The 25,655-nt window shown below is 34.6% G+C and overlaps 1 protein-coding gene and 1 long non-coding RNA gene across 7 annotated transcripts; one reads left to right on the plus strand and one right to left on the minus strand.

Annotated features, from left to right (window-relative positions):
* The first annotated feature begins 377 nt into the window (after positions 1 to 377).
* Positions 378 to 802, plus strand: LOC118492356. Its single transcript, XR_004893354.1, has 2 exons — positions 378 to 438; positions 514 to 802. It is a non-coding gene; the product is annotated as an uncharacterized LOC118492356 (long non-coding RNA).
* A 3,928-nt stretch (positions 803 to 4,730) lies between these two features.
* LOC110941850 (kinesin-like protein KIN-5C) lies at positions 4,731 to 9,903 on the minus strand. 6 transcript variants are annotated; one of them, XR_004893358.1, is made up of 13 exons: positions 9,783 to 9,902; positions 9,500 to 9,568; positions 9,256 to 9,386; positions 9,097 to 9,179; positions 8,878 to 9,010; positions 8,500 to 8,803; positions 8,091 to 8,183; positions 7,928 to 7,996; positions 7,521 to 7,653; positions 7,310 to 7,411; positions 5,346 to 5,504; positions 5,198 to 5,248; positions 4,731 to 5,117 (listed from the first exon to the last, which is right to left on the minus strand). XR_004893358.1 is itself a non-coding variant. In XM_022183535.2 (4 exons), the coding sequence occupies exons 2-4, from the start codon at positions 5,433 to 5,435 to the stop codon at positions 4,920 to 4,922; spliced, it is 339 nt and encodes a 112-aa protein (XP_022039227.1). In that variant the 5' UTR covers positions 5,436 to 5,504; positions 6,040 to 6,197; the 3' UTR covers positions 4,731 to 4,919. The 6 variants fall into 6 exon arrangements, 1 of the variants encoding a protein (XP_022039227.1); XR_004893359.1 differs by having other exon boundaries at positions 8,939 to 9,010; positions 9,783 to 9,901; XR_004893356.1 differs by having other exon boundaries at positions 7,310 to 7,403; positions 8,500 to 9,010; positions 9,783 to 9,903.
* Between the last annotated feature and the right edge of the window lie 15,752 nt (positions 9,904 to 25,655).

Raw genomic sequence — 25,655 nt, forward strand, 5'->3', positions numbered from 1 at the left:
AAGCTGAGCTTGTGTTCTTAATCTGTCTGAAGTAAAAGTGTTTTGAGGCTGTGATGCAAAAACTGAGCCTGTGTAATCTATCTGAACTGAAAGTGTTTGAGGCTGTGATGCAAAAACTGAGCCTGTGCAAGGTTCGCTCGGTCCAACAACTCAAGCAAATGTTTTCTTTGCATTTTAGGGGGAACATGTGTGCTTCTCTCCCAGGGCATACAAAACATAGGTTATTGGCGGCAGCTCGCCATATTTAACATATAAAAAAACTTTATATGTTAAATTTGGCGGACTGCCGCCAATAACCTGTGTCTTGTATGCCCTGTGGAGAGAAGCACCCATCTTCCCCCTAAAAAACATAGAAAACATTTGCTTGAGTTGTTGGACCGAGCGAACCTTGCATAATGCGTCAAGGGAAACTATTGGTCGAGCGAGACATTTGTTCAGGTATCCTTATTTCATGATAAAATGATTATGAATAGCTGTGCATAAACTAATCGCAAGTTTGTTTGGTATATGCAGGGTAATAGGGAACAGCAGTGTTCAGCACTGTGTCATTCTTGCTTGGTGCCATCACCTCAGTTGTCTCTGGCTTACCATCCGTGTACTTTACTAAAATTTGATCGGTGCAGTGAGCATGCGAGCGCAACAAGTGCAGCCGCAGCGGCGCGGTGAGGGCAGCCGCAACGAGCGCAGCGGCATGGTTAATAAAAAAATAAAAAAACTGCCACCTCTAAGTAGATATGTATCAGAATGTACAAATTCATATTTATTGTTTTGTTTATGCGTTTAATCGTTTGATTAACGACTCGATTGATTTGTTTGTAACCATTTGTCTGTAAACGAACTTATTTATCTTACTTTAATTTTTGTATTAAGCATCATCTATCGCGCCTTTGCTGACTGACTTTTATAGATCACTACTTTAGGGAGAATGAACAATTATCCAAATATGGAGATACTAAATCTGCTCGAGGTATGATGCTGGTTGAACTTAAGAAACTAATTGAAGGAAATCCTTTATTTTGTGACAAATTTCAGTTCCAAACCTTAGGAATTCAAGATTAAGGACTCTTACAAACCTAAGACTGTTTGGGAAATTTTTGACTATGTTTTGTACATCTTACAATATAGTAGTTAATGTTAGTTATTTGTGAATTTGTATCACAATTTGAACCAACAAAAGCCTAGGTAGTCCGTCTATTTCAGGTAACATAACTAGAATCAAACAATTTTCTTTGTTTTCTCCTGAGTCGCACAATAACCACCAAACGCCATCACGAAACCACCAATCGCCGCAAATCGCTGATTCTCGCCGCTGAAGAAGGCCTCAACCGACCATCACATTCTGCTACACTACCACCATCGTCGTCACAAGCCACATTGGAAACTACATCCCCGTAGATAGCCCTAAACTCACCAACCTAAGTGATATGTTTCCCGCCGCATCGCGCGGGTAAACGACTAGTATATATATATATATATATGGGCTGCTAGAATGAGAACCACCCCGAGTTGTAAGAACCGCGAGAACCACACCATCCGGGTCACCGTTTACCATGATTTTTTTTACAACTAGATGTGTGTATTATAAACACATCCGTAAAAAAAAAATTTAAACGCCGCGGCCGAGGGGGTAGTTTTTTACACCACAAGTTTGGTGTTTTTATTTTTTTTTGTTTTCTTTTTTTTTTACACCAAACTTGTGGTGTAAAAAACTACCCCCTCGGCCGCGGCGTTTAAATTTTTTTTTTACGGATGTGTTTATAATACACACATCTAGTTGTAAAAAAAATCATGGTAAACGGCGACCCGGATGGTGTGGTTCTCGCGGTTCTTACAACTCGAGGTGGTTCTCATTCTAGCGGCCCCCTATATATATATAGATTGAGGTTCTTGTAAAAAAAGATTAAAAGTGTGATAAGAGTAAAAAAGAATCTCAGCCATTAGATCATTGCTCTAATGGTTGAGATCAATAGGGTTTTTTGGACTGATTTGAAAATTGTAGGGGTAATAGAGTCTTTAATATCCACTTGAAATAGGAAACTGTAAATCAAATCCCTACATTTTTTAATCATCTTTCTTCTCCAGATCTTCGAATCCTCTTTCTTCTCCAGATTTTCGAATCCTTCTTCTTCTCCAGATTAGTCCATCTTGAATCATCATCATCATCAGTCCATCTCGAATCATCATCATCATCAGCGGTGGTGACGGTAGAAAGGCGGCGTCGACCACCTCTCCACGACGGCGGGCGACAGTGGTGGTGCCGGCAGTGGAACGACGGGGTTGTAGTGTTATACAGAGTTATAATAGGGTAATATGGTGTTATATACTATTCATAGTGTTTTTATAGTGATTTGCGGCGTTATAACTTGTTTTGTAGTGTTATGTACTTATTACAGTGTTATGAACTGTTGAATGGTGTTTGTAGTGTCTTTAATAGTGTTATATACTTATTGAATGGTGTTATATAATTATTGAATGGTGTTATATATGTGCTGAATGGTGGTTATAGTGTTATTCGTAGTGTTTTTGTAGAGATCTTTAAAATGATGTTATATACTTATTGAATGATGTTATATACTTGTTGAATGGTGTTATATAATTATTGAATGGTGTTATATATGTGCTGAATGGTAGTTGCAGTGTTATTCGTACTATTTTTATAGAGATCTTTAAAATGGTGTTATATACTTATTGAATGGTGTTATATAATTACTGAATGGTATTTTGTGCTGAATGGTGGTTGCAGTGTTATTCCTAGTGTTTTTATAGAGATCATTAAAAAAAATCATGTTCCTATAAATAAGGGTGGCGGTTATGGAAGGTTAACAATTAATTAAATCAATGATAAAATTACTTGTTTACCCTTTTGAATTAATTTAGATTTAGGACATATGTCATCTCCACAATATTTTAAAAAAGTGTGAAAAGTGTGAGAAATATTGTGGAGATGACATGTGTGCTCATTCTAAATTAATTCAAAAGGGTAACAAGTAATTTTATCATTAATTCAATTAATTAAAAACTTTCCATAACCGCCACCTTAATTATAGGAACTGGATTTTTTTAAAAGATCTCTATAAACACCATTCAGCAAGTATATAACACCATTCACTAAGTATATAACACAATTCAGTAAGTATATAACTCCATTCAGCAAGTATATAACACCATTCAGCAAGTATATAACACCATTCAGCAAGTATATAACATCATTCAGCAAGTATATAACACCATTCAGTAAGTATATAACACCATTCATGGACTAAACATCTGATCGAAACATATTTTTTTCTCTAGATAAGTATAGCAATATGGTACTCATATTAAAGATAAAAAACGCTCGTTATTATGGTGTATTTTTTTTTAAGTTACGTATAAAAAGTTATTGACGTTTAAAAAAGAATGGGGGGGGGAGTTACATGTGCATTAATGTTAGTTTCTTAATTTAAAAATGTTAAATTTACCTATATACCCTTAATCTAGAAAATTAATATGTTTAATAGTAAACATTATTTACAATTTTGCCATTATAATCTCAACCATTAGATCAAAGATCTAATGGTTTAGATTATTTCTTACCTTTCTTACAAAAAACCCTTTTTTACAGGAACCTCTACCTCTATGTATATATAGTAGAGAGTTCAAATGAGAAGAAATTACAAATTAAGAATAAAAAGAATAAAGGATACAAAGGTAATTCTAACAAATCATTTAATGAGTCTATTATTTATTTTTGTTATTCAAATTAATGAACTCTAATTATTTAATAAGTCTATCTTATAAAATAGTTATGCACCTTACACAATAAAAACAATCATGCACATGATCTTACATATTCAACGTTTCCTACACTATTAAAACAATGTTTTGGTCTAGGGTACAGAATGTGTAGGACTTCAAAACTTTTAAATAATTTTGCGACTCATAATAAAATATGTGTAGGACACAACACTTTTAAATAATTTTGTCACTTCAAATAAAATTAGTGTAGGATCCAACACATTAATGGTGATGAGGGAGACAATTATGATAGCATTAATGAGACTTGAGTAACTCTTTAAAATATTTATTAGTATGTACATCAAATTGTCTATATTACCCTTAGTAATTAAAACTTTAATTAAAAGTGGACAAAAATGATATCTTAATTCTCAACCATTGATCAAAAAAATATAGGGTCTAGATTAATTTATTTTTCTTCTTTCAAGAAGATTCTTCTCAAATGAACCTCCCTATATATATATATATATATATATATATATATATATATATAGTCGTTTACCCGCGCGATGAACCTCCCTATATATATATATATATATATATATATATATATATATATATATATACTAGTCGTTTACCCGCGCGATGCGGCGGGAAACATCACTTAGGTTGGTGAGTTTAGAGCTATGTACGGGACGATACTTGTTTAACACTTTCTTGTCGTGCTCCATATAACACCGTACTTGTTTTGTTTTATGTTAGTTTATCAATCCTTTCTAGTGGGTTCACTCGCAACTTACAACGGGCAAACCGGTTTTTAACAATATATAAATAGAAATGTAAACGCAACGGTAAGTACAACTAATACTTTGAGCTAATACTTAGAGCTAAAACATTATACATGACTCACGATGACCAAGTAACAATATGAGAATTCATAAGACGGGTTTTTTTATTTATAGCTAGTACACACGTAAAGTCAATATCCAAATGATAGAAATCTTCTCTTCAAGTGAAGAAAAATCATAAAATGAAATGTGATTCAAAAATGAAACCCCTCTACTACATTGGTGAAAACAGAACAATAAATCCCAAGCAGGGATTATCTGAGTTGATCCATCTATCATACTCTCTCTTCAATTTTCACAATATACATAGTAACAAGTACAAAGAGACCAAAATAAATCACAACACTATGATGTTTAGTTTATTTCTGAAAGAGGTGATTGAGAAGCAGGAGTAATCTTGCCGTCCTTAACTTCCAATAACTCAAATGAATGGTTTTCCCTGAATTCCTCCAATAGAGTTTCCATCGGCATTGCCCGAAGCGACTCTATGGTATCCTTACTTGGAACAGCAGGGTCGCATCTTATGAAAGTATTACCAGATGGTTCATAATCCTGCACATAAAAAAATGTCAATATGTAATTATACGAGTATGACTCATCGAGAATTGATAGTGTGTCATCTTTGATCTTACCATATACTTCTGCTGCAAAGTATCATGTGCCTTCTGTTGTATCTCATCAGACTGTGTAGAGTGGTCGTTTTGTAAAATAAGTGATGTTAGAACTTAGAAATACCATTTTCTTTCATATATTTTATTTAAAATGTTTTGAATGTACTACCTCGTACGCCTTGTGAAAGTCATTGATATTCTTTGTATGTATCTTGTCAACGTGATTAGCATGATTTTCTAGCTCTTTTGATTCTTCCATTAGCTTATCAAATATACCGTTATTGAACTCGGTTATATTTGTTGTATGATGGATGCTATCGTCAAATCTCTGTAAAAAGTTAAGTATACAAAATTCCTTTTAACACAAATTCAATATATATTCAAAAACAACTCTTATCCTACTAACAAAATGGAACTATTCATGCATGTACAACTATGTTTTTTAGCTTTTTTTATACTTGCACCCCTTGCACTTTAAATAAGTACGTTTTTACCCCTGAACTTTAATAGAGTTATCATACGACCCCTAAACTTTTAAAAATTCTTTTCTTTAACTAATTTACGTTTACGTTTCTATACCTGAAAAAGGCTATGAATTGTTAAAATCGTTACGATTGTCAAAGATGTTCTCACATTCACAGACGGAAAGCAGCTCCATTACATGGTCCGAGTCCCTCAACACTTTCCTCGGTGAGGTTTTCAACAACACTTTATTTTCTCTATACACACACACACAGTCACACACACACAATTATCTACAGCAAACTGAATTTTAAAAACCTAAACTATGACCCATCGGCTTAATAATACCAGAAATTTAACCAGCAAACAAGCAAACAACCTGATCCGCATAATCATCTTACATTTGCACTTGATTTCGCTCACAAGGAGCAGAGGAAGGTACATTTCCCGATTTCGCTCATAATCATCCCTGTGAACGGAATCGAGTGGAATCAAGTGTGAAACTGTGATGATTATGCAAGTGAGATTGTCCGATCTGCATCCAGAGCAGGCTTCTTTACTGTATACATCAGCATTCGAAAAAAAAACATTTGATGTTTGAAAGAAAACCGCACACACATTTTTAGCAAAGCTATAGGATGCCCAATAGATATTCATGGAAAATTATAGTTCACTGAATGTCTGAATCAATGAATATACTTCCTTAATTATCTACAACATGCGCACATCAACAGTTCAACTAAGTACAATGTTGCTTCACAATTCAGATTCTCAATTCGGACAAAAACCTAAATCAAATCAGTGAGTCTATTTCACTTAAAAAGACCGAATTGCCGTTTAAGTTAACAAACAAGACAGAAATACCCCTGAATTAACGAAGAAAAACAGATGGAGTTAACGATTCAGATGAAAATGGCAAGAATTCAAAACTTTTGGATTCAAATGCGGAAAAACAAGACTGGCCAAACCTCAGGGACGAAAATGGCATTTAAAACTTTGGACGAAAGTCGCAAAACTGGCCAAACCTCAGGGACGAAAATGGCATTTAAAAATATCTAAAACTTTTGGACAAAAGGAATTTTGTGACAACCTGACCCAACCTGTTTTGACCAGTACAAAATTTAACGGTTTTGACATATTCCACAATGAGCCGGACCAACCCAATTTGCCACCTCTGAGTTTATTCTAGAGTAAAATGTCATTTTCGTTTCCTTGGGTTTGGCCAGTTTTGCGACTATCATCCAAAGGTTTGTTTCTAAGCATACGGGTCCAACCGGTTTGAAATCTTGCCATTTTTTCATCCGGCTCGTTAACTCCATCCATTTTTCTCCGTTAAGTAAGGGGTATTTCCTTCCTTTTTGTTAACTTAGGGCAATTAGGTCTTTTTCAGGGGTTTTCGACTTTTTGGTCTTTTTACATAAAGTGAAAAGGACCAAATTGCCCTTTAAGTTACCAAAAAAGACGGAAATGCCCTTGACTTAACGGAGAAAGATGGATGGAGTTAACAAGCCTGATGAAAATGGCAAGATTTCAAACCCTTTGGATCCAAATGCGGAAAAACAAACCTTTGGACAAAAGTCGCAAAACTGGCCAAACCTCAGGCTCAGGGACGAAAATGGCATTTTACTATTTATTCTATAATATAAAGTAGAACGAAAGAAACAAACTTACCTAAAAGATTCAGATGACATGACATGACATGACGAAGTTAGCCAGCAGTAACATATCATCAGGATGAAGTGATGATTTCTGCAAGCCTACCAGACTAACAACCTACATTTTAGTTATATAAGGATGATATCCAGTATTCCACAAACTAAAAAAATATATAAATTTATTTATTTGTAGAAGGCATTGACATAAGAGTTATGGCTGTAAAAACCTTGTCTTTGAACATCAATGTCACAAAAACGACACCCGTATCAGCAACATCTTGCAAAATAGCACCAGCAGCTTGCCTTGTAGCGTAAGCAAGGGGAAGACAAGTGTACGCATGAAGAAAAGTAGCAGGGTTCCTGATACAAATAGTTATTCACTTTAGGTCATCGAGATGATTTAAAACAAAAATTCATGATGACATATTTTGTAAGTGCTATTTATAAACAATCCTCCGGTCGAGACTTCGAGTTCAAATATGAATATCTTCAACAAATTTCTTACACGGCATTGCAACTAATCCAAAATCAACCTACACAATCTACCTTCTGGTAACCTAATTGCGCTCATCAGAACAAGAAATTTCAATAAACAAAAAACCACGAATTCAAAATTATATGTTAGTTAAAGTACCGTGCCTCTAACTTGTTCTATATGCCCTGTTAGTGTCAACCTTAACCGTCCTGATCCAGTATCCCAAATCTGACAAAATTATATAAAAAAATCCTTTAGTGTTAGTTTCAAGAAAATATGGAGAACCTGTATAGAACCACTCATTATTGAATAAAACAATTACCTTAATCGTTCGATCTGCAGAACCGGTACAGAACCACTCGTTATTTGGACTAAACGCAACAGATCTCACCCACCCCAAATGGCCACTAATGACCTGCATATATAATAGCTCAGTTTAGTCAAGATAAGCAAGGCCAAAAATGATATAAAAATGAAAAAAAAAAATCAGATTCCTTAAGCAAAACCATTGATAGCTTCAATTTAAGTGCTAAAATGTTTCTCGGTCAAACCACCCCCCATTTTGACTACGGAACGCATTACACAACCCGCCCATTTACCCACCTCTAAGCAGCCAATATGATGTATGTAAACAAAATTAAAAGTTACCGTCAAATTCCAAAGGATCTTGCATAAGTTTGTTTGTTGACAAAGAAAAAAATGGGTATTGCAAGAGAAAAAAAAAAGGTAACCTCATGTGTTTCATTTTCAGTGGTCTCGTGCCAGTAAACCCACTAAGCAACTTCCTGTTCAACAACTCCATTCCAATGAACAAATTCATAGAAAATACCTCCATAGTTAATTCCAATTTGAAAGAGAACAAATCCATAGAAAACAAATACAAATGATGCAAACTTGTTTGTAGTTCTTGATTCACATTTACAGAAGAGGCACGAAAGACAAGTGACATAGTTTAAATCATTTAATCCATGCAATTGCCCGGCCTAATCTGTCTCCACAAGTCAAGTCAAACCAACTTCAATTCTCCACTTGCACCTTTAAAGACATTAAAAAGGAAATCTAATCTCTTTGATACACTAACAGACCCATAACAGGCGATGGATACTTACCCAAAACCCTTTCTGGGAAGACCTCAAAGTGATCTTTTTGTGAGTAACTGTTATTGAATACCTGTTTCTCCTGCTCCTTCAGCTGTCTCGGTTTTCACGGGAGGTCCACCAAAGCTTATGTGATTGGCCATACCTTAAAGTATATTGTTACTGAATGAGTATAACTCATATATAAAACTGCTAATTTCTTACAAAAAACAATCTGACCCAACCCATTACCAGCTGAGCCTACTGTAAGCTGTTATTTTTTGAGTTCTTTATATATTTTCCTCTCTGATCACAGGTTTAGCATCACACCGGGGCTGAAAGAAAAGATTCATAGAATCAAATCTAAAGCAAGAGACTGAGGAAGAAAATGTGATGCAAACGTATACGTACGATTCAGGGAAGTTAGTGCTACGATAAAGAATATGTTGAAGATAATCAAAAACCCAAGGAGTGCTCCAACAGATATCCACAACCAGAGCTTTCCCAACTGTTGATGCATTAATTTGCGGACCAATATTGGGCTGCATAAAGCCAAACATATAAAACCAAAGATGAATATAACCTAATCACAAAAAATAACACTAAAACTAAAAATAAACCAACCGTAACAGAAAAAAAATGCTAGAAATCAAACCTTGGTAAATAGATTATCACAAAGGATCTACCAATCGATCAAACCCCTATCTATTCAAACCTGAAAAAACTTCAAACAACGCAAAAAATAGTGTCAGAAACGTAACTTTGAAAACTTAGGGCAAAAACAATCCATAATTCAGTCAACACCTTCACAAGCTCTTACAATATGTAACATTAACAAAAAGATAAAGTCCGGTTGATATAAAGTCCGGTTCAGCGTTGTTGACGAATTTGAGAGAGAGAGAGAGAGAGAGAGAGAGAGAGAGAGAACAGGAGGTTACGTTCATCGATCTGGTGAAATCCTCACAGATCTGGTGAGAGATCTGGTGAGATCCGAGAGAGAGGCCTGATGAAGTCGCTAGGAATCGCCATAGAGAGAGAGAGAGAGCAGAGGATGAGAGGATGAGCGGCGGACCAAATGAGAGATGAGAGAAACCCTAGTTTTTTTGTGTGTCCGCGTGTTTAGTATAGGGGAAAGGGTATAAGTGGAAAGTGAATTTTTATGGTGCTTAAAAGACTTGTACATCATGCTTTAGAAGTGTTTTAAGGAAATTTTAATGACTTTAAGAAGTCCTTTGGATATGTATATTATATATAGTATAGATATAGATATATATATATATTGTGAGAACCGCGAGAAAATGTGGAAACAACCAAAAATACCTAAAAAAATCTAAAAAACACACAAAATTTGTTTTTATTATTTTTTATAAAAAAATCGCTACTTTTCGTCATTAAAAATTATTTTTTATGACGAAAACTAGCAATTTTTTATAAAATAATATTAAAAAAATTGTGTGTTTTTTAGATAATTTTAGGTTTTTGGGGGTTTAGCTTTATGATTTAGTGTTTAGCATTTAGCTTGGGTGGGGTGGGGTGGGGTGGGGGGGGAGGGGTTAGGTTTTTTTTAAGCTTTTTGGAGGGTTTAGCATTATGGTTTAGTTTTTAGCATTTATCTTGGGTGGAGGGGGGGGTAGGTTTTTTTTTAGGTTTTGGGTAGTGGTGTAGTGAGTTTATTTTGTTGTGTTCACATTGGTTCTCGCAATAAAGGTGGTTCTCGCATGAACCCTACCATATATATATATTATTATTATTATTACTATTATTACTATTATTACTACTGTTATCGTTGTGGCAATGTGGCTTCAATATTGAGCTTCAGCGAGACTATGGTATTATGAAATTGCCTATTATGAAAACTGAACATTTGTTTCATAAAAAAATTATATTATCTTTTTTGTTTGTTCGGCTAATTAACTTTCGATTCTAACAGATGCATACACATATAGACCAGCAAGAAAAAGGATTTTCATTGAACATAAAAGTAATATATGCCATCAATATCATCTACAGACATCAATGACAAAAACTGATATAGAGTTTTCAACTCTACCTTGGTTAAGTCATTCAGATGAAAAAAGTCCAGATAATTTTACACAATTTATCAAAAAATATCAGGAAACCCCAGAACTTCCTGATTATTATCCATGGAGGAATTATCACTTGGTAGGTGAAGGACATTATATACAAATCTATACAAAACCAGTCTGGAGAATGCTTCTACCCTTTGCAGGGGAAGGAGACACCTTACAATTACAACACATTATCAACTTAGAAGACGAAGAAGGCAATAACTTGGAAGATTGTTCTAGTCCACAGTCCATAGACTCAACACACAGAGATTTCTAAAAAGACATGATGAAAGCATTGACCTAAAGAGACAGGTGTACACAGCATTTCTAGACAGATTGTTGCCCAGCACATGCATCTGAAAAAGAATCCATTATTGTAGATAGTGTCTATTGTCTTTTTCTTTCTTTTATTTGTATCCGTTTATTTTTCTGACACTAGAGCAATATGTACAGTGTTTTGTTTGTAGGATAGCTTTTCTTTTTGCCTATATAAGGCATAGAATGCAGTTGTAAAAATCATCCCAGAATTCAATTGAAATTTCTTGCATTCTCATTCATCCTTATGGCACACTAAAATCCTCTCCGTCACTCCTTAGCCTAACCTCCTAGCCCCTTAGTTTCGTTCATTGTTCTTCATATTATATTCCAATATATATATATATATATATATATATATATAGAGAGAGAGAGAAAGTATATCGTATAATTGGCCTTAACGTACATTACGTACGCCATGGTAAAATCGCACGTTATATTATAAAAAAATTGGAAATCAAATATGTATATATATGAAGTCGCATGTTATATATGAAAGTGACTGTATGGTTTAATGGAATCACATGTTGTATATGTGTGTATATACTTTTTCTACAGACTAATGAGATAGCATGTGCATATATATGAAATCGCATGTGTATATATACTAATGAAATCGCATGTACATATATATGTAAACCAAATTTCGCATGTTAATGCTGAGTCGAGTATGCAATGTACGTTAAGGCATTTTATACGTTAATCGACCTATATATATATAGGGTTAAGTTAACGTACAAATGCCCTTATCGTACATTACGTACGCTACAATCTCCGCCGTCAGATGATCTTCCCGCATTGAAAATCGCATGTTGTTTTTTTGTAACAATTTCGAATGTTGGTTTTTAACATGCGATTTCATCAAAATTATCACATGCGAAATTGTTACAAAAAAACAACATGCTATTTCATCAAAAATTATCACATGCGAAATTGTTAAAAAAAAAAACAACATACGATTTCATCAAAAATTGTCACATGCGAAATTGTTACAAAAAAAACAACATGCGATTTCAATGCGGGAAGATTGATCTGACGGCTGAGATTGTAGCGTACGTAATGTACGATAAGGAATATTGTACAGTACACTTTCTCTCTCTCTCTCTCTCTCTATATATATATATATATATATATATATATATATATATATATATATATATATATATATATATATATAGGGAGCCGCTAAAATAGAAACCACATCCAGTTGTAAGAACCGCGAGAACCACTCTCAACTAATCAGGAAAAAGGGTAATTTGGTCATTTACTCTTAAATGTCTAGTCTATTCTCTCTCTCTCTCTATTTAATGTGACTGACATTTCCTATTTACTCTATCATCTCTTATCTCACATTTACTCTCTCCTCTCTCATCTCCATATTAGATCTGGTTTCACTCTCTCCCTCTCGTTTCAAGATCTGCGAAACCACAAAGGAGGTGCCGGCAAACCGGCGGCTGTCGGAGATGAAACCTCCGACATTGGAGCCGCTGATGAAACCTCCGGCAGTGGACCCGCTAGATTTCCGGTCAAAGATTTCCGGTCAGTTTTGGGTGTCGTTTCAGCGATGGTTCTAACAGTGGGTTGTTGGCTGGTGGAGGGCCGGCGGCAGCGCCGCCGTGAGCGGTGGAGGTCCCGGTCTTATCCCGACGAGTTAAAGCTCTGGTCGACTTTGGAGGTTATGGGTTTAGTTGGTTCAAGACTGGTGGTGGCGGTTCGACGGCTGGGTGGTGGACCGGCGGCAGCGCCGCCGTGAGCGGCGGAGGTCTCGGTCTCCTCCAGACGAGTTCCTTTGGCCTGTTTTGTTGATTTCTCTGGTATTTTTTATCTCTGTTTTGATATGTTGGGGATTTTGATTTGGTATGTGGGTCTGATGAAATATGTGGGTTTGATGGTTTGATTTTTTGGTTGGGTTTCTTTGATTTTTTGCATGTGTTCTTGTTTTTATATGGTGTTTATGATCAGTGGACTTTGGTGATTTTTGATCAATGGACTTTTGTGGGTTTGCCTGTGTTCTTGTTTATCCTGGTGCCTTTTGAATGTTTTGAATATGGTTGAATCTGGTGTTTTTTTGAATATGGTTGAATCTGGTGATTTTTGGATAGTGTTGAATCTGGTGCTTTCTGAATCTGTTGAATCTTTAAATATGTTTGAAAATGGGGCGGTGATGATGCAAAAAAAATAAAAAATAAAATAAAACGTATATTTTGATGACGATGGCGCGACAAGGACGGTGGAGGGTAGGTTTTTGAACCTGCAACCCCACTTTTGCAGCCTCTGATTATCGGAAAATCTGAGCCAAAACATCGTTTTTTTCGAGAAATCCACTCGTTCTTTTGATTTTTGTTTGTTTGGGTTTTTATTTTTTTTGAGGCGTCGATGATGATAGCAATCTATCTAAGACACCTACCGAGTAACGATTTGCTGGGTGCGTTGGTTTTGTGTAAAAAAACTTTTAGATAAAACGTAAAACGTTTTACGTAAAACGTAAAACTTAAATTTTTTTACGTAAAACGTAAAACATAAAAAGTTTTACGTAAAATGTAAAACGTAAAAAGTTTAACGTAAACTTTTTAACGTAAAAATGTAAAATTTTTAACGTAAAACGTAAAACGTAAAACGTATAAAGTTTTAACGTAAAATGTAAAACGTAAAAAGTAAAAAGTTTTACGTAAAACATAAAAACTTATAAGTTTTAACGTAAAACGTAAAACGTAAAAAGTAAAAAGTTTTACGTAAAACATAAAAACTTATAAGTTTTAACGTAAAACGTACAACGTAAAAAAAACGACGTTTGAAAAAACGGCGCGTAAAAAACGTCTCGTTAAAAAAAACGACGCTTGAAAAAGTCCGGCGTAAAAACGGCGCGTTAAAAAACGACGCTTGAAAAAGCCCGGCGTAAAAACGGCGCGTTAAAAAACGACCCCGTTAAAAAATGATGCGTGAAAAAGTCGGGCGAAAAAACGGAAAACGTAATTTTTTAACGTAAAACGGAAAACGTAAATTTTTTAACGCAAAACGTAAAGTTTTTTAACGTAAATGACGGTGCCTAACGCAAAACGTAAAGCTTTTAACGTAAATGACGGCGCGTTTAAAAAACGACGCCTGAAAAAGCCGGGCGTAAAAAAAAACGGCTCTTCAAAACGTTTTTTTAAAGAAATCTTAAAAAAAATTATAATAAAAATTTGATTTCAAAAAATTGTTTAACAAAAAAAATCTGTTTATAAATAAAAAATAATTAAGTCAAAAAAGTAATTAATGAATAGGAAAAAAAGGTAATTTAAAATTAATATATATAAAATTTACTTATATACCCTTTAAGAATAAAATATTAAAAACATAATAAGACAAAAAGTTTTTAATATTAATTTTAACTACTTTTAATCTCATCCATCCATCATCTTCATCTAATGGCCAGAAAGTGGTTCTCGTGGTTTTTACAACTGGAGGTGATTTTCATTTCAGCGGTCCCCTATATATATATATATATATATATATATATATATATATATATATATATATATATATATATATATATATATATATATATATAGAGAGAGAGAGAGAGAGAGAGAGACGGGATCAGGAGAAAATGCCCAAAAGTGTGAGAACGGTGAGAACGCATCCTGGCCCAACACGTGTCACGCGACATAGTGAATGGCGGAGGGGCTTTTTTGTCCTTTTATATTCTTTTTTTAAACGCGTCTCACAACATCTCTCCATTTTTTGGCGTTTAACAAATACATGGCGTTTTTATTGTTTTTTTAGATCAGGAGCATAGTAAATTTTTTGGCGTTTTAACTAAGTATGGCTTTGATTATTGTGCCAAGTAGGATGCAGGCCTATAATTTAAAAAAACATCAGTAATTTTCTTGATGTTTATTTTTTTCTATCAAGTGTTGTGGCATGTAGGATGTAGGCCTATAATGTGACAGGCAATTATGGCGTTTTGAAAAGATAAACAAATTAAATTTTCCATGTAGTGACTTTTAATATAATAAATGCTTGGCAATAATGCTACCGTCTCTTCATTTTATTGTTTTGCAATTATTGTTTCGTTCAATTTCATCTGTCAATTAGTGTTGCTTTTTCCAGTAATACTTTGTTTGGCATTTTTTGGCGTTTTATATAGCAACAACGTGCTTTGCTAGCATCAGTTCTCACAGTTTTCACACTATCAGGCATTTTAGTGTTTGTAGTTTTTGGCGTTTTATACTCAATTTTTTTATTAGTAGAGAATTAGATAATAAACAACAGAGAATTACATAACAAACAATAGAAAATGAAAAAAAAATTCTAATCTAATTTCTCATCCAAATCTTCACTGTCATAAGCCTCTTCTACTTTAACATTTTTGGCATTTTGAACCTGTTTTGAATACCTTATGTAGATCCTTATTTTCCTACATAACGCCTGTCTTTAGAAGATGCTTATTTTTAGTGGCATCCTGTATTGTGGTTTGATATGTACTTGTTTGGTGACATGTTGAAGATCAACGCCTGCTCGGATGTATTGATCCCTTCATGCCATCCATATATCCATCAAGAACAAAGTGACATGATGACATATCAGTGTCATCAGTCTCTTTTTCATGAATATTTGTCCATCTCATTCAGCAAAAGCTTATAGAGATACCCACCTCAGAGAAGAATCCATTCAGTGAAACTTCATTCAGAACAACACTCAATATAGAAGAAATGAGGTTCTCCATCTGTGGCTTTTTTAACTATTTATTTGGCTTTTTAAAGTGAATGGTTTCTAGGAAACATGGCGTTGTTTTTGGCGTGTGGTCAGTTGATTGTGTGCAGAGACGTCTCTTTTATAGGATTTTTTTGGCGCGTAGTTTAGACGGGATTTTATTTATAATAAATGATATTAATAAAGTAGCCGTCTTTTCAGTTACTGTGTGTATTTTTACTGTTTTTGTTCAGCTTTTTATGAGTTTTTAGGGTGATAGACGTTCCATCTTCCAAGTTTGGCGTTTTTAATGGCTTTAAGTAGTTTTTGGCTTTTTTTTTCATTTTTAGCTTTTAATAATACTTGTCCAAATTACTTTTATTATAGTTTGGGAGTTTTTGCCGTTTTACTGAATTATAGTGTTTCACAATCATTATGACTGTTTGCCGTTTTATTAATATAATGTATTTTTTTTTTGTTCTTAGCTGAAAAATAAATAACAAACAACAGAAAAAGAAAATTAAAAAAATAAAAATAGAAACAATTCATCTTCCAAATCTTCACTGTCATCAGTCTCTTTCTTCTTTGAAAGATGTTCACTGGTGGTTTGACTTTGTCATGCTTGAGTTTTTGTGGCCGTTTAGAAAGACAAAATGACGTAAGTTTTTTGTTTGAATATGTATCTTCAAACCATTCATCAGTGTCATTCGTCTCTTCATGCCATTATAATATTCATCAATAACAAAACACAAAAAATGACATAAGTCTGACACCAGCATCTTTTTGTTTAAGATTTGTCCATCTCATGCAGCAAAATGTTATTGAGTCACAACACCTCAGGGAAGAATGCATTATGCGAAACTTCGCGTAGAACAATATTGAATATACAAGAAACGATGTTTGCCATTTTGGCGTTTTACTGATGAAATAGTGTATCTGAAAGAAACGTCGATTTTTTGGAATCTTTGATGTTTGAGTGTTTTGGCGTTTTCTAAGATGATTGCTATATAGTAAAATATGGCGTTTTTTAGTAGGTGTGTTTGATGTTTTGGGGTTTTTGGCGTTTGTAAGATGAATGGTATATAGTAGAAAATATGACGTTTCAGGTTCGGGGGGTGTGTTTTATGTTTGAGATGTTTTGTTTATATAGGGATGTGATTTGGCCCGTAATGACGTTTTATTCATTAGTTTGGCGTTTTTGGTAGAGAAGTGTAAAGACCCTTTTACCCTTAATGAAGCGCGTCCACTTAATAGAATTCGTGTTATTTAGGAAAACGCCACAGCGCCAATCTTGTCTATAGATTGTTTTGATCGGACGATCCAAAAGCGTTCTCCCCGTTCTCAAACTTTCCACCGTTTTCTCTAAATCCTGACCCTATATATATATATATATATATATATATATATACCAGTAGGAAACCCGCGCGATGCTGCGGGGACGACAATTTACACCACCGTACTTGAGGTTGCAATGGTGAGAACATGCAACGCTATAGTTAAAAACACGGCAAACAAACAATTTGAAGATTAGAACAATGAAATAAGAGCCAATGAGCAATATCTCAATTAGCATTGTAGGGGAAGTGAAGATTTGGGTTTCATACCATAGGTCTCAAGTTCGAATCTGATCCCAACCGGGTTTTACCACAGTGGGCCTTTGGACGACGGGTTTTTCCCAGAATTGGTGATGGTGGGCTTGGGCTACACATATATGTGCGGTCACGACCGTATATGGTTGTCTTTTGCAATTGGGTTACCTCGGGTAGTCGGACATTTATTTCATTGGTCATTAAAAAACAATAAAATAAGAAAGCAAGCAACATGGTTTTTTCAGAAAGCTATTAATCTATCTTTATGTGTAATCATTACAACCACCGCAAGATTATAGACTACAAGACACGGTTTAACTATGTTATGATAAGAACAAGTTTCTAACTGAAATTAAATAAAAAAGTTTCTAATAAGATTCCCACATAAGTGTAAATGAAACAAGCTCATTGTACTTTTGCCTTCTAAAAAGATGGCAAAGTGGTCTGAGAATTTAATTTCAATTCATAACTTTCTTTAAAAAGTTAAAAACTTTAAACCAAGTTAACTAATTTCAATTCATAACTTTCTTTAAAAAGTTAAAAACTTTAAACCAAGTTAACTAATATTATCATTCTGGTTAACTTTGGTTTTAACCCAAACTGAACCCACCCAATCTTCATAACCTTCCTTGATAAATTCTATACTCAATGACTTATTTTAAATGTTTTTTTAGAAGTTAGTGCATTCTTTGTAAGTTTAGTAACACAGTTTTTAAAATGTTACAAGGTAGTCAGTGGGGTCGGGTTGAAAGGTGCAATTCGTCAAGCTTCTATTTAACTGGGTGATTATTTAATTACAAATAAGAAAGTTAAATGAAGCTTTTAACAACTCATCTATAGTACATTACCTGATTTATATTGTAAAATACCGGAATACTTAGAATGGTAGAAACTGAAAGCAGAGAACTTGCAGGGTCAATTTTCCCTTTAACTTAAGCCAAGTTGGGCCGAGCCAAGACTATGTCGACAACAGTATCAATGATGTATTGCGCGATGCTAGACTTGGATCGATTCGGTTAAAAAATTTTAAGCAATGGGCGTGCAAACTGAAAATATGACCCAACATGTCAAAAAAACTCAGCTTGGGTCCATATATATAAGAGAACAAGCAGTAGACTTTGTTGACTTGTTAAAGTGACGATGGAGAATCCATTTTAAAAGGTTTCTTTTGCTTTATGCAGCTCTTTATTTGAAACCCAAAATCCACATGTATGACTTTTATATAAGTTAGTTCATAAATATTACCTGTTGTAGTACATGGTAATAAGACTTAACATGATCATGTATCCGTTGATCTAATATTAATGCACCTTTCTTTATAGCTTTAACCAGCTTCTCCTTTTTGTTCTTACTTGTATCTTTTTCCTGTTCAATCCCCAATGCCACCATAATATGATAAAAAAAAGTTCACAAAACATGTAGTTTAAAGTCTATTAGTGTATTCATGTAATACAATACCACATTTGTCGTTTGCCCTCCCTCAAATACCAACCTTGGTTCAAAAAGCACAAAGCGGTTCGAGGCATTTACACACCTTCTCATTAAATCCGTTATATTTCCAACACCAATACAAAAACTCCAATTAGTTTCACCAATTTGTCTGCTTTACATTCTCCTTAAATCATCAACAGCCATATTTTTCAAAGACCCACATTTGAAATCCCTATTGACGTTGGATCTTAAATCGGCAATGGAACAAGCTGTAGATAACACCGTCGTCGTCTCTCTGGAGAATGATCTCCGGTCGTCAAACTCTGTACATTCATCAAATCGCCATCTGCACATCGAACAATCAAATTCGAAAACCCTTAATTAAAGGTAAAAGAGAAGTGTCAGAATAACATTGTAAATAATATCAAATATCTTTTGGAGTTAGGTACCATCTTATATCCCTAATTGCAAAGATTCCAATGCAAGCTTCCTCATTCACCATCCACTGGTCTGAAAGAACACAAAATATGTGGTAATTTGACAAATTAAACACATAGCACTACAGTTGTTTAGTAAACCTAATTTAGCATTCTTATACATGATATCGAACCCTAAGGAGGATCTAGTTCTCACAAACCAGAAGATTATCTAGCGGTTTGATAAAACTGCTACTGGAAGTTCAGATCTACAAATAAATAAATAATAAATCACATAAAATAGCATAAGTAGAAGCTAATCATCATCTCTGTAATTGCTTAACAAAATTAGAAAACATAAAAACACAACTGAAGTAGATGAATCAATGTAACGAATGAATTTCGTACCGGAAGTTGAACCAAGGGTGCTAATGAGAGTCTTGTTGCCACACTAAAGAAATCACAGATTAACCTAATGTCTGAGAGCTGAAATCGCTATTCTCCGCTCATATTCTTTATACGTAGATCTTGATTCAACCCTATGTGGTACAACACAGAATCTTAGATCAGGATCAAATTGAGTTTTTGTGTGAGTAAATCCAAAATAGAACTTGCCTCATTCAAGTGTCATGGTGAAATGCTATCATAAAATCCAAACGTAAATGCAGAAATTGGGTATTGAAACACCTAGATCTGCATTAAATATGAGAGCGCGCGAGAGAGACTGGATTTGAGTTTTGAAATGTGGGTAGGGTTTGCTGTTTGAATGGGGAATTCAAAATCAAAGCTGAGTTTGTCAAAAGCCCGCCCAAGAAAAAAATTGGATGAGTATTGTGAATAGTGAGGTTGTTCCTATATGTTTAAACTACTAACTAATTATCCAAATTATTAGGATTTGACTAAGGATTAGGAATAAGAATGTAACTGATACGAAGGATTAAAATGTAATTAGTATTTAATGACTAACTTACCCTTATTTTAGGTTGTACATTATTTATTAAAACAAAAAAAAATCTTATTTTTTGTGTATCTTGAAATACTCATCCCTCATGCATATAATATAGTATATAGTTATAGATAGTATAGATGACCAAGTACGTGGGCTTTAATCACTTGTACACTAAGGCACCATCTACTTGTACCTTTTAATCCGCACGTCAATAGTGACCAAGACAACTATCAAAACGTCGACATAAATTAGTAGGTCGTCACGGTACCTTTGGATTTTTTAAAACATTATAGATTATAAGATATAGCAAGAATAAGCAAAAGAATTGTAAGTTTGATGTGTAGTGGGGAAAGTGTAACTAATTATCCATAATTTTGTTAAAACTCAGGGATGTTAGTGTAATAAATTTGGGGGCTAAAAAATAAATAGTATTTAAAAGACTAAATTACTCTCATTTTAGGGGTCTATCTATAAATAAAGGAGGGGAAAAGTTCTTATTTTTTGGGTATCTTAAAATACCTCTCACTCATGCATTATAATATAGTATAGATATATAGGCGAAGGTTCAAATAAAAACCAATAGTTATCGCGAAAATTCGAAAAGCAACTAAAAAAGCCTAAAAAACATACCAATTTTTTTTTGCATACCAATTTTCGCTATTTAAATTATATAAAAAAAACTTTTTTTTAAAAAAAAAATTGTAGTGCACATGTGTACACATGTGCACTACAATTTTTTTTTTTTTTTGAAAATTTTTTATATAAAAAAACCTACGATTTTTAATAAAAAAATTGAAAAAATAAAAAAAAAATTGGTGTTTTTTAGGTTTTTTTAGTTAGTTTTCGAGTTTTCGCGATAAAAGTGGTTTTCATTTGAATCATCCCCTATATATATATATATATATATATATATATATATATATATATATATATATATATATATATATATAGGGGACCGCTAAAATGAGAACCACCTCCAGTTGTAAGAACTGAGAGAACCACTTTCTAGCCTTTAGATCAAGGAGATGGATGGATGAGATTTAAAGTAACTAAAATTAATATTAAATAGATTTTGTCTTATTATGTCTTTAATATTATAATCCAAAAGGGTAGTATAGTAAAATTACACTATTTTGTCTTTATATATATATTAGTATTTAATTGCCTTTTTGTCTTATTCATTAATTACTTTATATTAAAAAAACAGAATTTTATGTTAAACAATAATTTAAATTCAGATTTGTATAATAATTTTTTATTAAAAGAATTTTTTTATTAAAATCTTTCTTTAAATTAAGATTTTTTTAACAAACCGTTTTTTTAATGCCGTTTTTTTTAACGCGCCGTTTTTTACGAGCGTTTTTTTACGAGCTTTTTTTTTATGAAACGTAAAAAAGTTTTACGTTAACGTTTTTTACGTTTTACGCGCCGGTTTTTTACGTTTTACGCGCCGGTTTTTTTCATTTTACGCGCCGGTTTTTTACGTTTTACGCGCCGGTTTTTTTCATTTTACGCGCCGGTTTTTTACGTTTTACGCGCCGGTTTTTTTACGTTAACGTTTTTTTACCTTTTTTACGGAACGTAAAAAAGTTTTGCGTTAACGTTTTTACGTTTTACGCGCCGGTTTTTTTTCGTTTTACACGCTGGTGTTTTTACGTTTTACGCACCGGTTTTTTTTCGTTTTACACGCCGGTTTTTTGCGTTTTACGCACCGGTTTTTTTTCGTTTTACGCACCGGTTTTTTGCGTTTTACGCACCGGTTTTTTACGTCAACGTTTTTTTACGTTTTACGCGTCGGTTTTTTTACGTTTTACGCACCGGTTTTTTTACGTTTTACACGCCGGTTTTTTTACGTTTAACACGCCGGTTTTTTTACGTTTTACGCAACCGTTTTTTACGTTTTACGCGCCGTTTTTTTTTACGTTTTACGCACCGGTTTTTTACGTCAACATTTTTTTACTTTTTATGTTTTTAAATTTTACGTTTTATGTAAAACTTTTTACGTTTTAAGTTTTACGTTAAACTTTTTACGTTTTACTTTTTTAAGTTTTACGATAAACTTTTTACGTTATACGTAAAAGTTTACGGTTGAACTTTTTTTCCACAAAAACTTTTTTACACGAAAACTTGTTTACGCAAAGACGAAGGTACCCATAAATCGCAAAGTCGGTAGGTGTCTCGGATATATTTCTATCGTCATCGAAGGGGGAAAAGAATATAAAAACCAACAACACCAAAAAAACAAAAGTGTATCTCGAAAAAAAAGGGTTTGGCTCAGATTAACGGATAATCAAAAGGCTGCAAAAGAGGGGTTGCAGGTTTAAAAAACCTACCCTCCGCCGTCCTTGCCGCGCCATCGTCCGTTTTTTCTTATCATCACCGCCGATTCAAAAAGGCACCAGATTCAACCGAAAATGGCAGTAGCAACAAAAATGGCAGTAACAACAAACCCAAAAAGAACATCATTCAAACAAAGATCTAACACCCACATAGAATCATCAGAAAAATCAAGAACATCGTCCGTTTTTTTATATCTAACAAAAATGGCAGTAACAACAAAAATGGCAGAAACAACAAACCCAAAAAGAACATCATTCAAACACAGATCATACCAAAAATGCCATTGAACCAAGAATCATCAGAAAAATCAACTAACCCCCACCTGTCGTCGACCCACCACCACCACCCAGCCGTTGAACCGCCACCACCCACCGTCGAACCGCCACCACCCACCGTCGAACCGCCACCACTAACCTGCTGTTAGAATCACCGCCGCCTTACAAACCACCACCGTAACATCATAGATCGGGACACCAACAACCACAACATCATAGATCGGGGCACCAACATCACAGATCGGGACACCAACAACCATAGATCGGGAAACCAACAACCACAAACATCAAATCGGAGATCACTACCCCCCAATCGAAGCGGCGATGATGGCGCCGGTGGTGATCTCACGGAGCTTCCGTTTCTGTTCTCCGGTCAGGTTTTGAGAGAGAGAACAAGGGTTGTCAGAACGAGGGGGTGTGGGTGTGCGTGAACGTTTTCCGGCTTGAAAAGGGGGTGCCGGAGAGTCATCGGAATGCCGGCAGTCGTCGGCTCCGCTGGAAAGTGAGGGTGTTGTGTTGTGATTTAATAGTGGGTTAAGTCATCGTCATCATCGACTTCGGTTGAACATATGCAGAGACTGCAACTAATTTAAAGGAAGATGGGTTTTGGGGTTGGAAAGATAAAGTCTGCAAGAGAGAGAGAGAGATAATGAATGAGAGATCCCTAAAGTCTGCAAGTTATTTAAAGGAAAGAGATAGGAGACAAGAAAATTAAAAAAAAGACAGAGGAGAGAGATAGGATAAGACATTTGGGGTAAATGACCGATATACCCTTTTTGTTGGCAACACCTGATTGGTGGATATTGGTTCTCATGGTTCTTACAACTGGAGGTGGTTCTCATTTTAGCGGTCCCCTATATATATATATATATGATGTAGTGGAAAAGATTATTCTTTTTCATCTAAAAAAATATATCATTTTAACTCAACTCATAATCTAAACTAGATGTTTAAATGACTGACAGTCTAAAATATTAAGACTAAGATAAAAGTAAAAGTTAACAGTTTTGACATATTGTAAATAATAAACATGTATAAGACATTAATAAGGTGATTCTCATGGATCAATTGTTGGTAAAGAAGTGGCCAAGTAGTTTTGTTTTTCTCGTCATTGTTGCTACACTGATTAATTTATCAGCTAGGCTGATCATCATATTATTCTAGCTCACATCTTGTTGTGAACATAGAACCCAACCGGCTAGAATTAAAAGGGTCGGAGCCTTGAGTACTACCTTCCAATGATATACTCGGGGTGTTCAAAAAGCTCGTAATTCACGGCTTGTTTGAAGCTCGCTCGAAAAAAACTTGAAGAAAACTCGGCTTGAGAAAAGTTCGGTTCTAAATGAGCCGGCTCGGCTCGGTTTGTAAGCGAACCGAGCTCAAGCTAGGCCTGGCTCGGTTTGCGAGCTCGCGAGCAACCTCTAATTATTTTATTTATATATAATTAAATTAACTTTTAAATGTATTAAAATAAAAAATATGTAGGAGGGAGGTTGAAGTGATTGCTAGGATCTGAGTTTCTTTTTGATTGTGTTTTTGTTTAGAAAGTAATGAAGATGAACAAGTAATTGCAGCGGAATAATAAGGGAAATAAACTTTGTACACAATCAAATAGGAGAAATGCTTTCAACACACATGTTTGAACATTGAACCGAATGATTAAATTTATTCCAATCACCGATTACAACTTTGCATGCATGTAACAAACTCCCCCTCATCCTGAGCTCACAGTGTTTGTTCGTACAGGAAGAAAAGTGATGAAGAGCTAATAGAATAGTACAGGGTACTGTTCTATATATAGGCACGTCCAAACCACTGAAGCATCTTGGCTGACGTCACCATGAAAGTGACATCTATCCTCCTAACAACCTGAAACTACTGATCTAATACAAATACTGCTAAGCTAACTACTGATTACAATACATTACAAAAGGAAAGACTAAACTACTGCTTTATCCTTCCACTGTTGTGACTCCAACAGTACTTGGTTTCTTCAGCAGTGCTTGACCCATAACAGTAGATTGATCATCAGGGATTTTAGTCTTCATCAGTCTTTAACTTGATCAGCAGTTGTAAAGCAGCAGTTGTTGTAAAGGATCTGTGGATGAAGGTCATTAGATGTTAGAACCACTTCCAAGGGGAGAGAATGAAATACAAACATCTGCTTATTCTGGATCCACTGCTCTGATCCAGTTTTGGCTTTAATTATCTGTTCCTCTGATAGGGTTCAGTCCCAACAATCACCCCCTGGAACAGATAATGCCAAAACCCTTCATTATTGTAGATCTTTATTGCCTCATCAACAGTTCCCCTATTTGCCTTTTGAGTTGTAACTCAAAGTCTAATGCATCTGTATCATCTTCATCCCTGCAAAGTGTAAGATCAAGGAGATCCTGCAGATCTTCAACACTTAGGCCTAGTGCTTGTTCTCTTGATATTTTTTTCACTTCTCCACTGGATTTGATCAGAGTCAATACGTGGGTCTGTTTGTCAATTTTCCACTTTAGTATTTTTGAATCCAATGGGTTTCTTGGGAGATTTTTATTAGATGAGGAGTTTGGAGATGATAGCCTAGTGATAATTGACTGAGCAGTGCTTTGAGCTTTAGCAAGTTCAGGAATATCAGCTATCATTTGTTTAAGAACCATTTTTAAAACTTCATCACCAGCTGCTTGATCCTCTGGTGTTTCTGCATCCATCTGCTTTTGTCTCCTTCTTTGATAGTGGATAGCAGCATGTGGAGCAGTGGATTT

This window comes from Helianthus annuus, chromosome 5 (assembly GCF_002127325.2).
Source record: "Helianthus annuus cultivar XRQ/B chromosome 5, HanXRQr2.0-SUNRISE, whole genome shotgun sequence".
Lineage (NCBI taxonomy): Eukaryota > Viridiplantae > Streptophyta > Magnoliopsida > Asterales > Asteraceae > Helianthus > Helianthus annuus.

What these genes read in the sequence shown, in the direction of transcription:
- LOC110941850 (XM_022183535.2), bottom strand. Translation starts at nt 5,435, where the DNA reads ATGGAAGAATCAAAAGAGCTAGAAAATCATGCTAATCACGTTGACAAG. An exon ending in ACTTTCACAAGGCGTACGAG is followed by an intron (nt 5,249 to 5,345) that starts GTAGTACATTCA and finishes CACTCTACACAG; the next exon opens with TCTGATGAGATACAACAGAA. An exon ending in CTTTGCAGCAGAAGTATATG is followed by an intron (nt 5,118 to 5,197) that starts GTAAGATCAAAG and finishes TTTTATGTGCAG; the next exon opens with GATTATGAACCATCTGGTAA.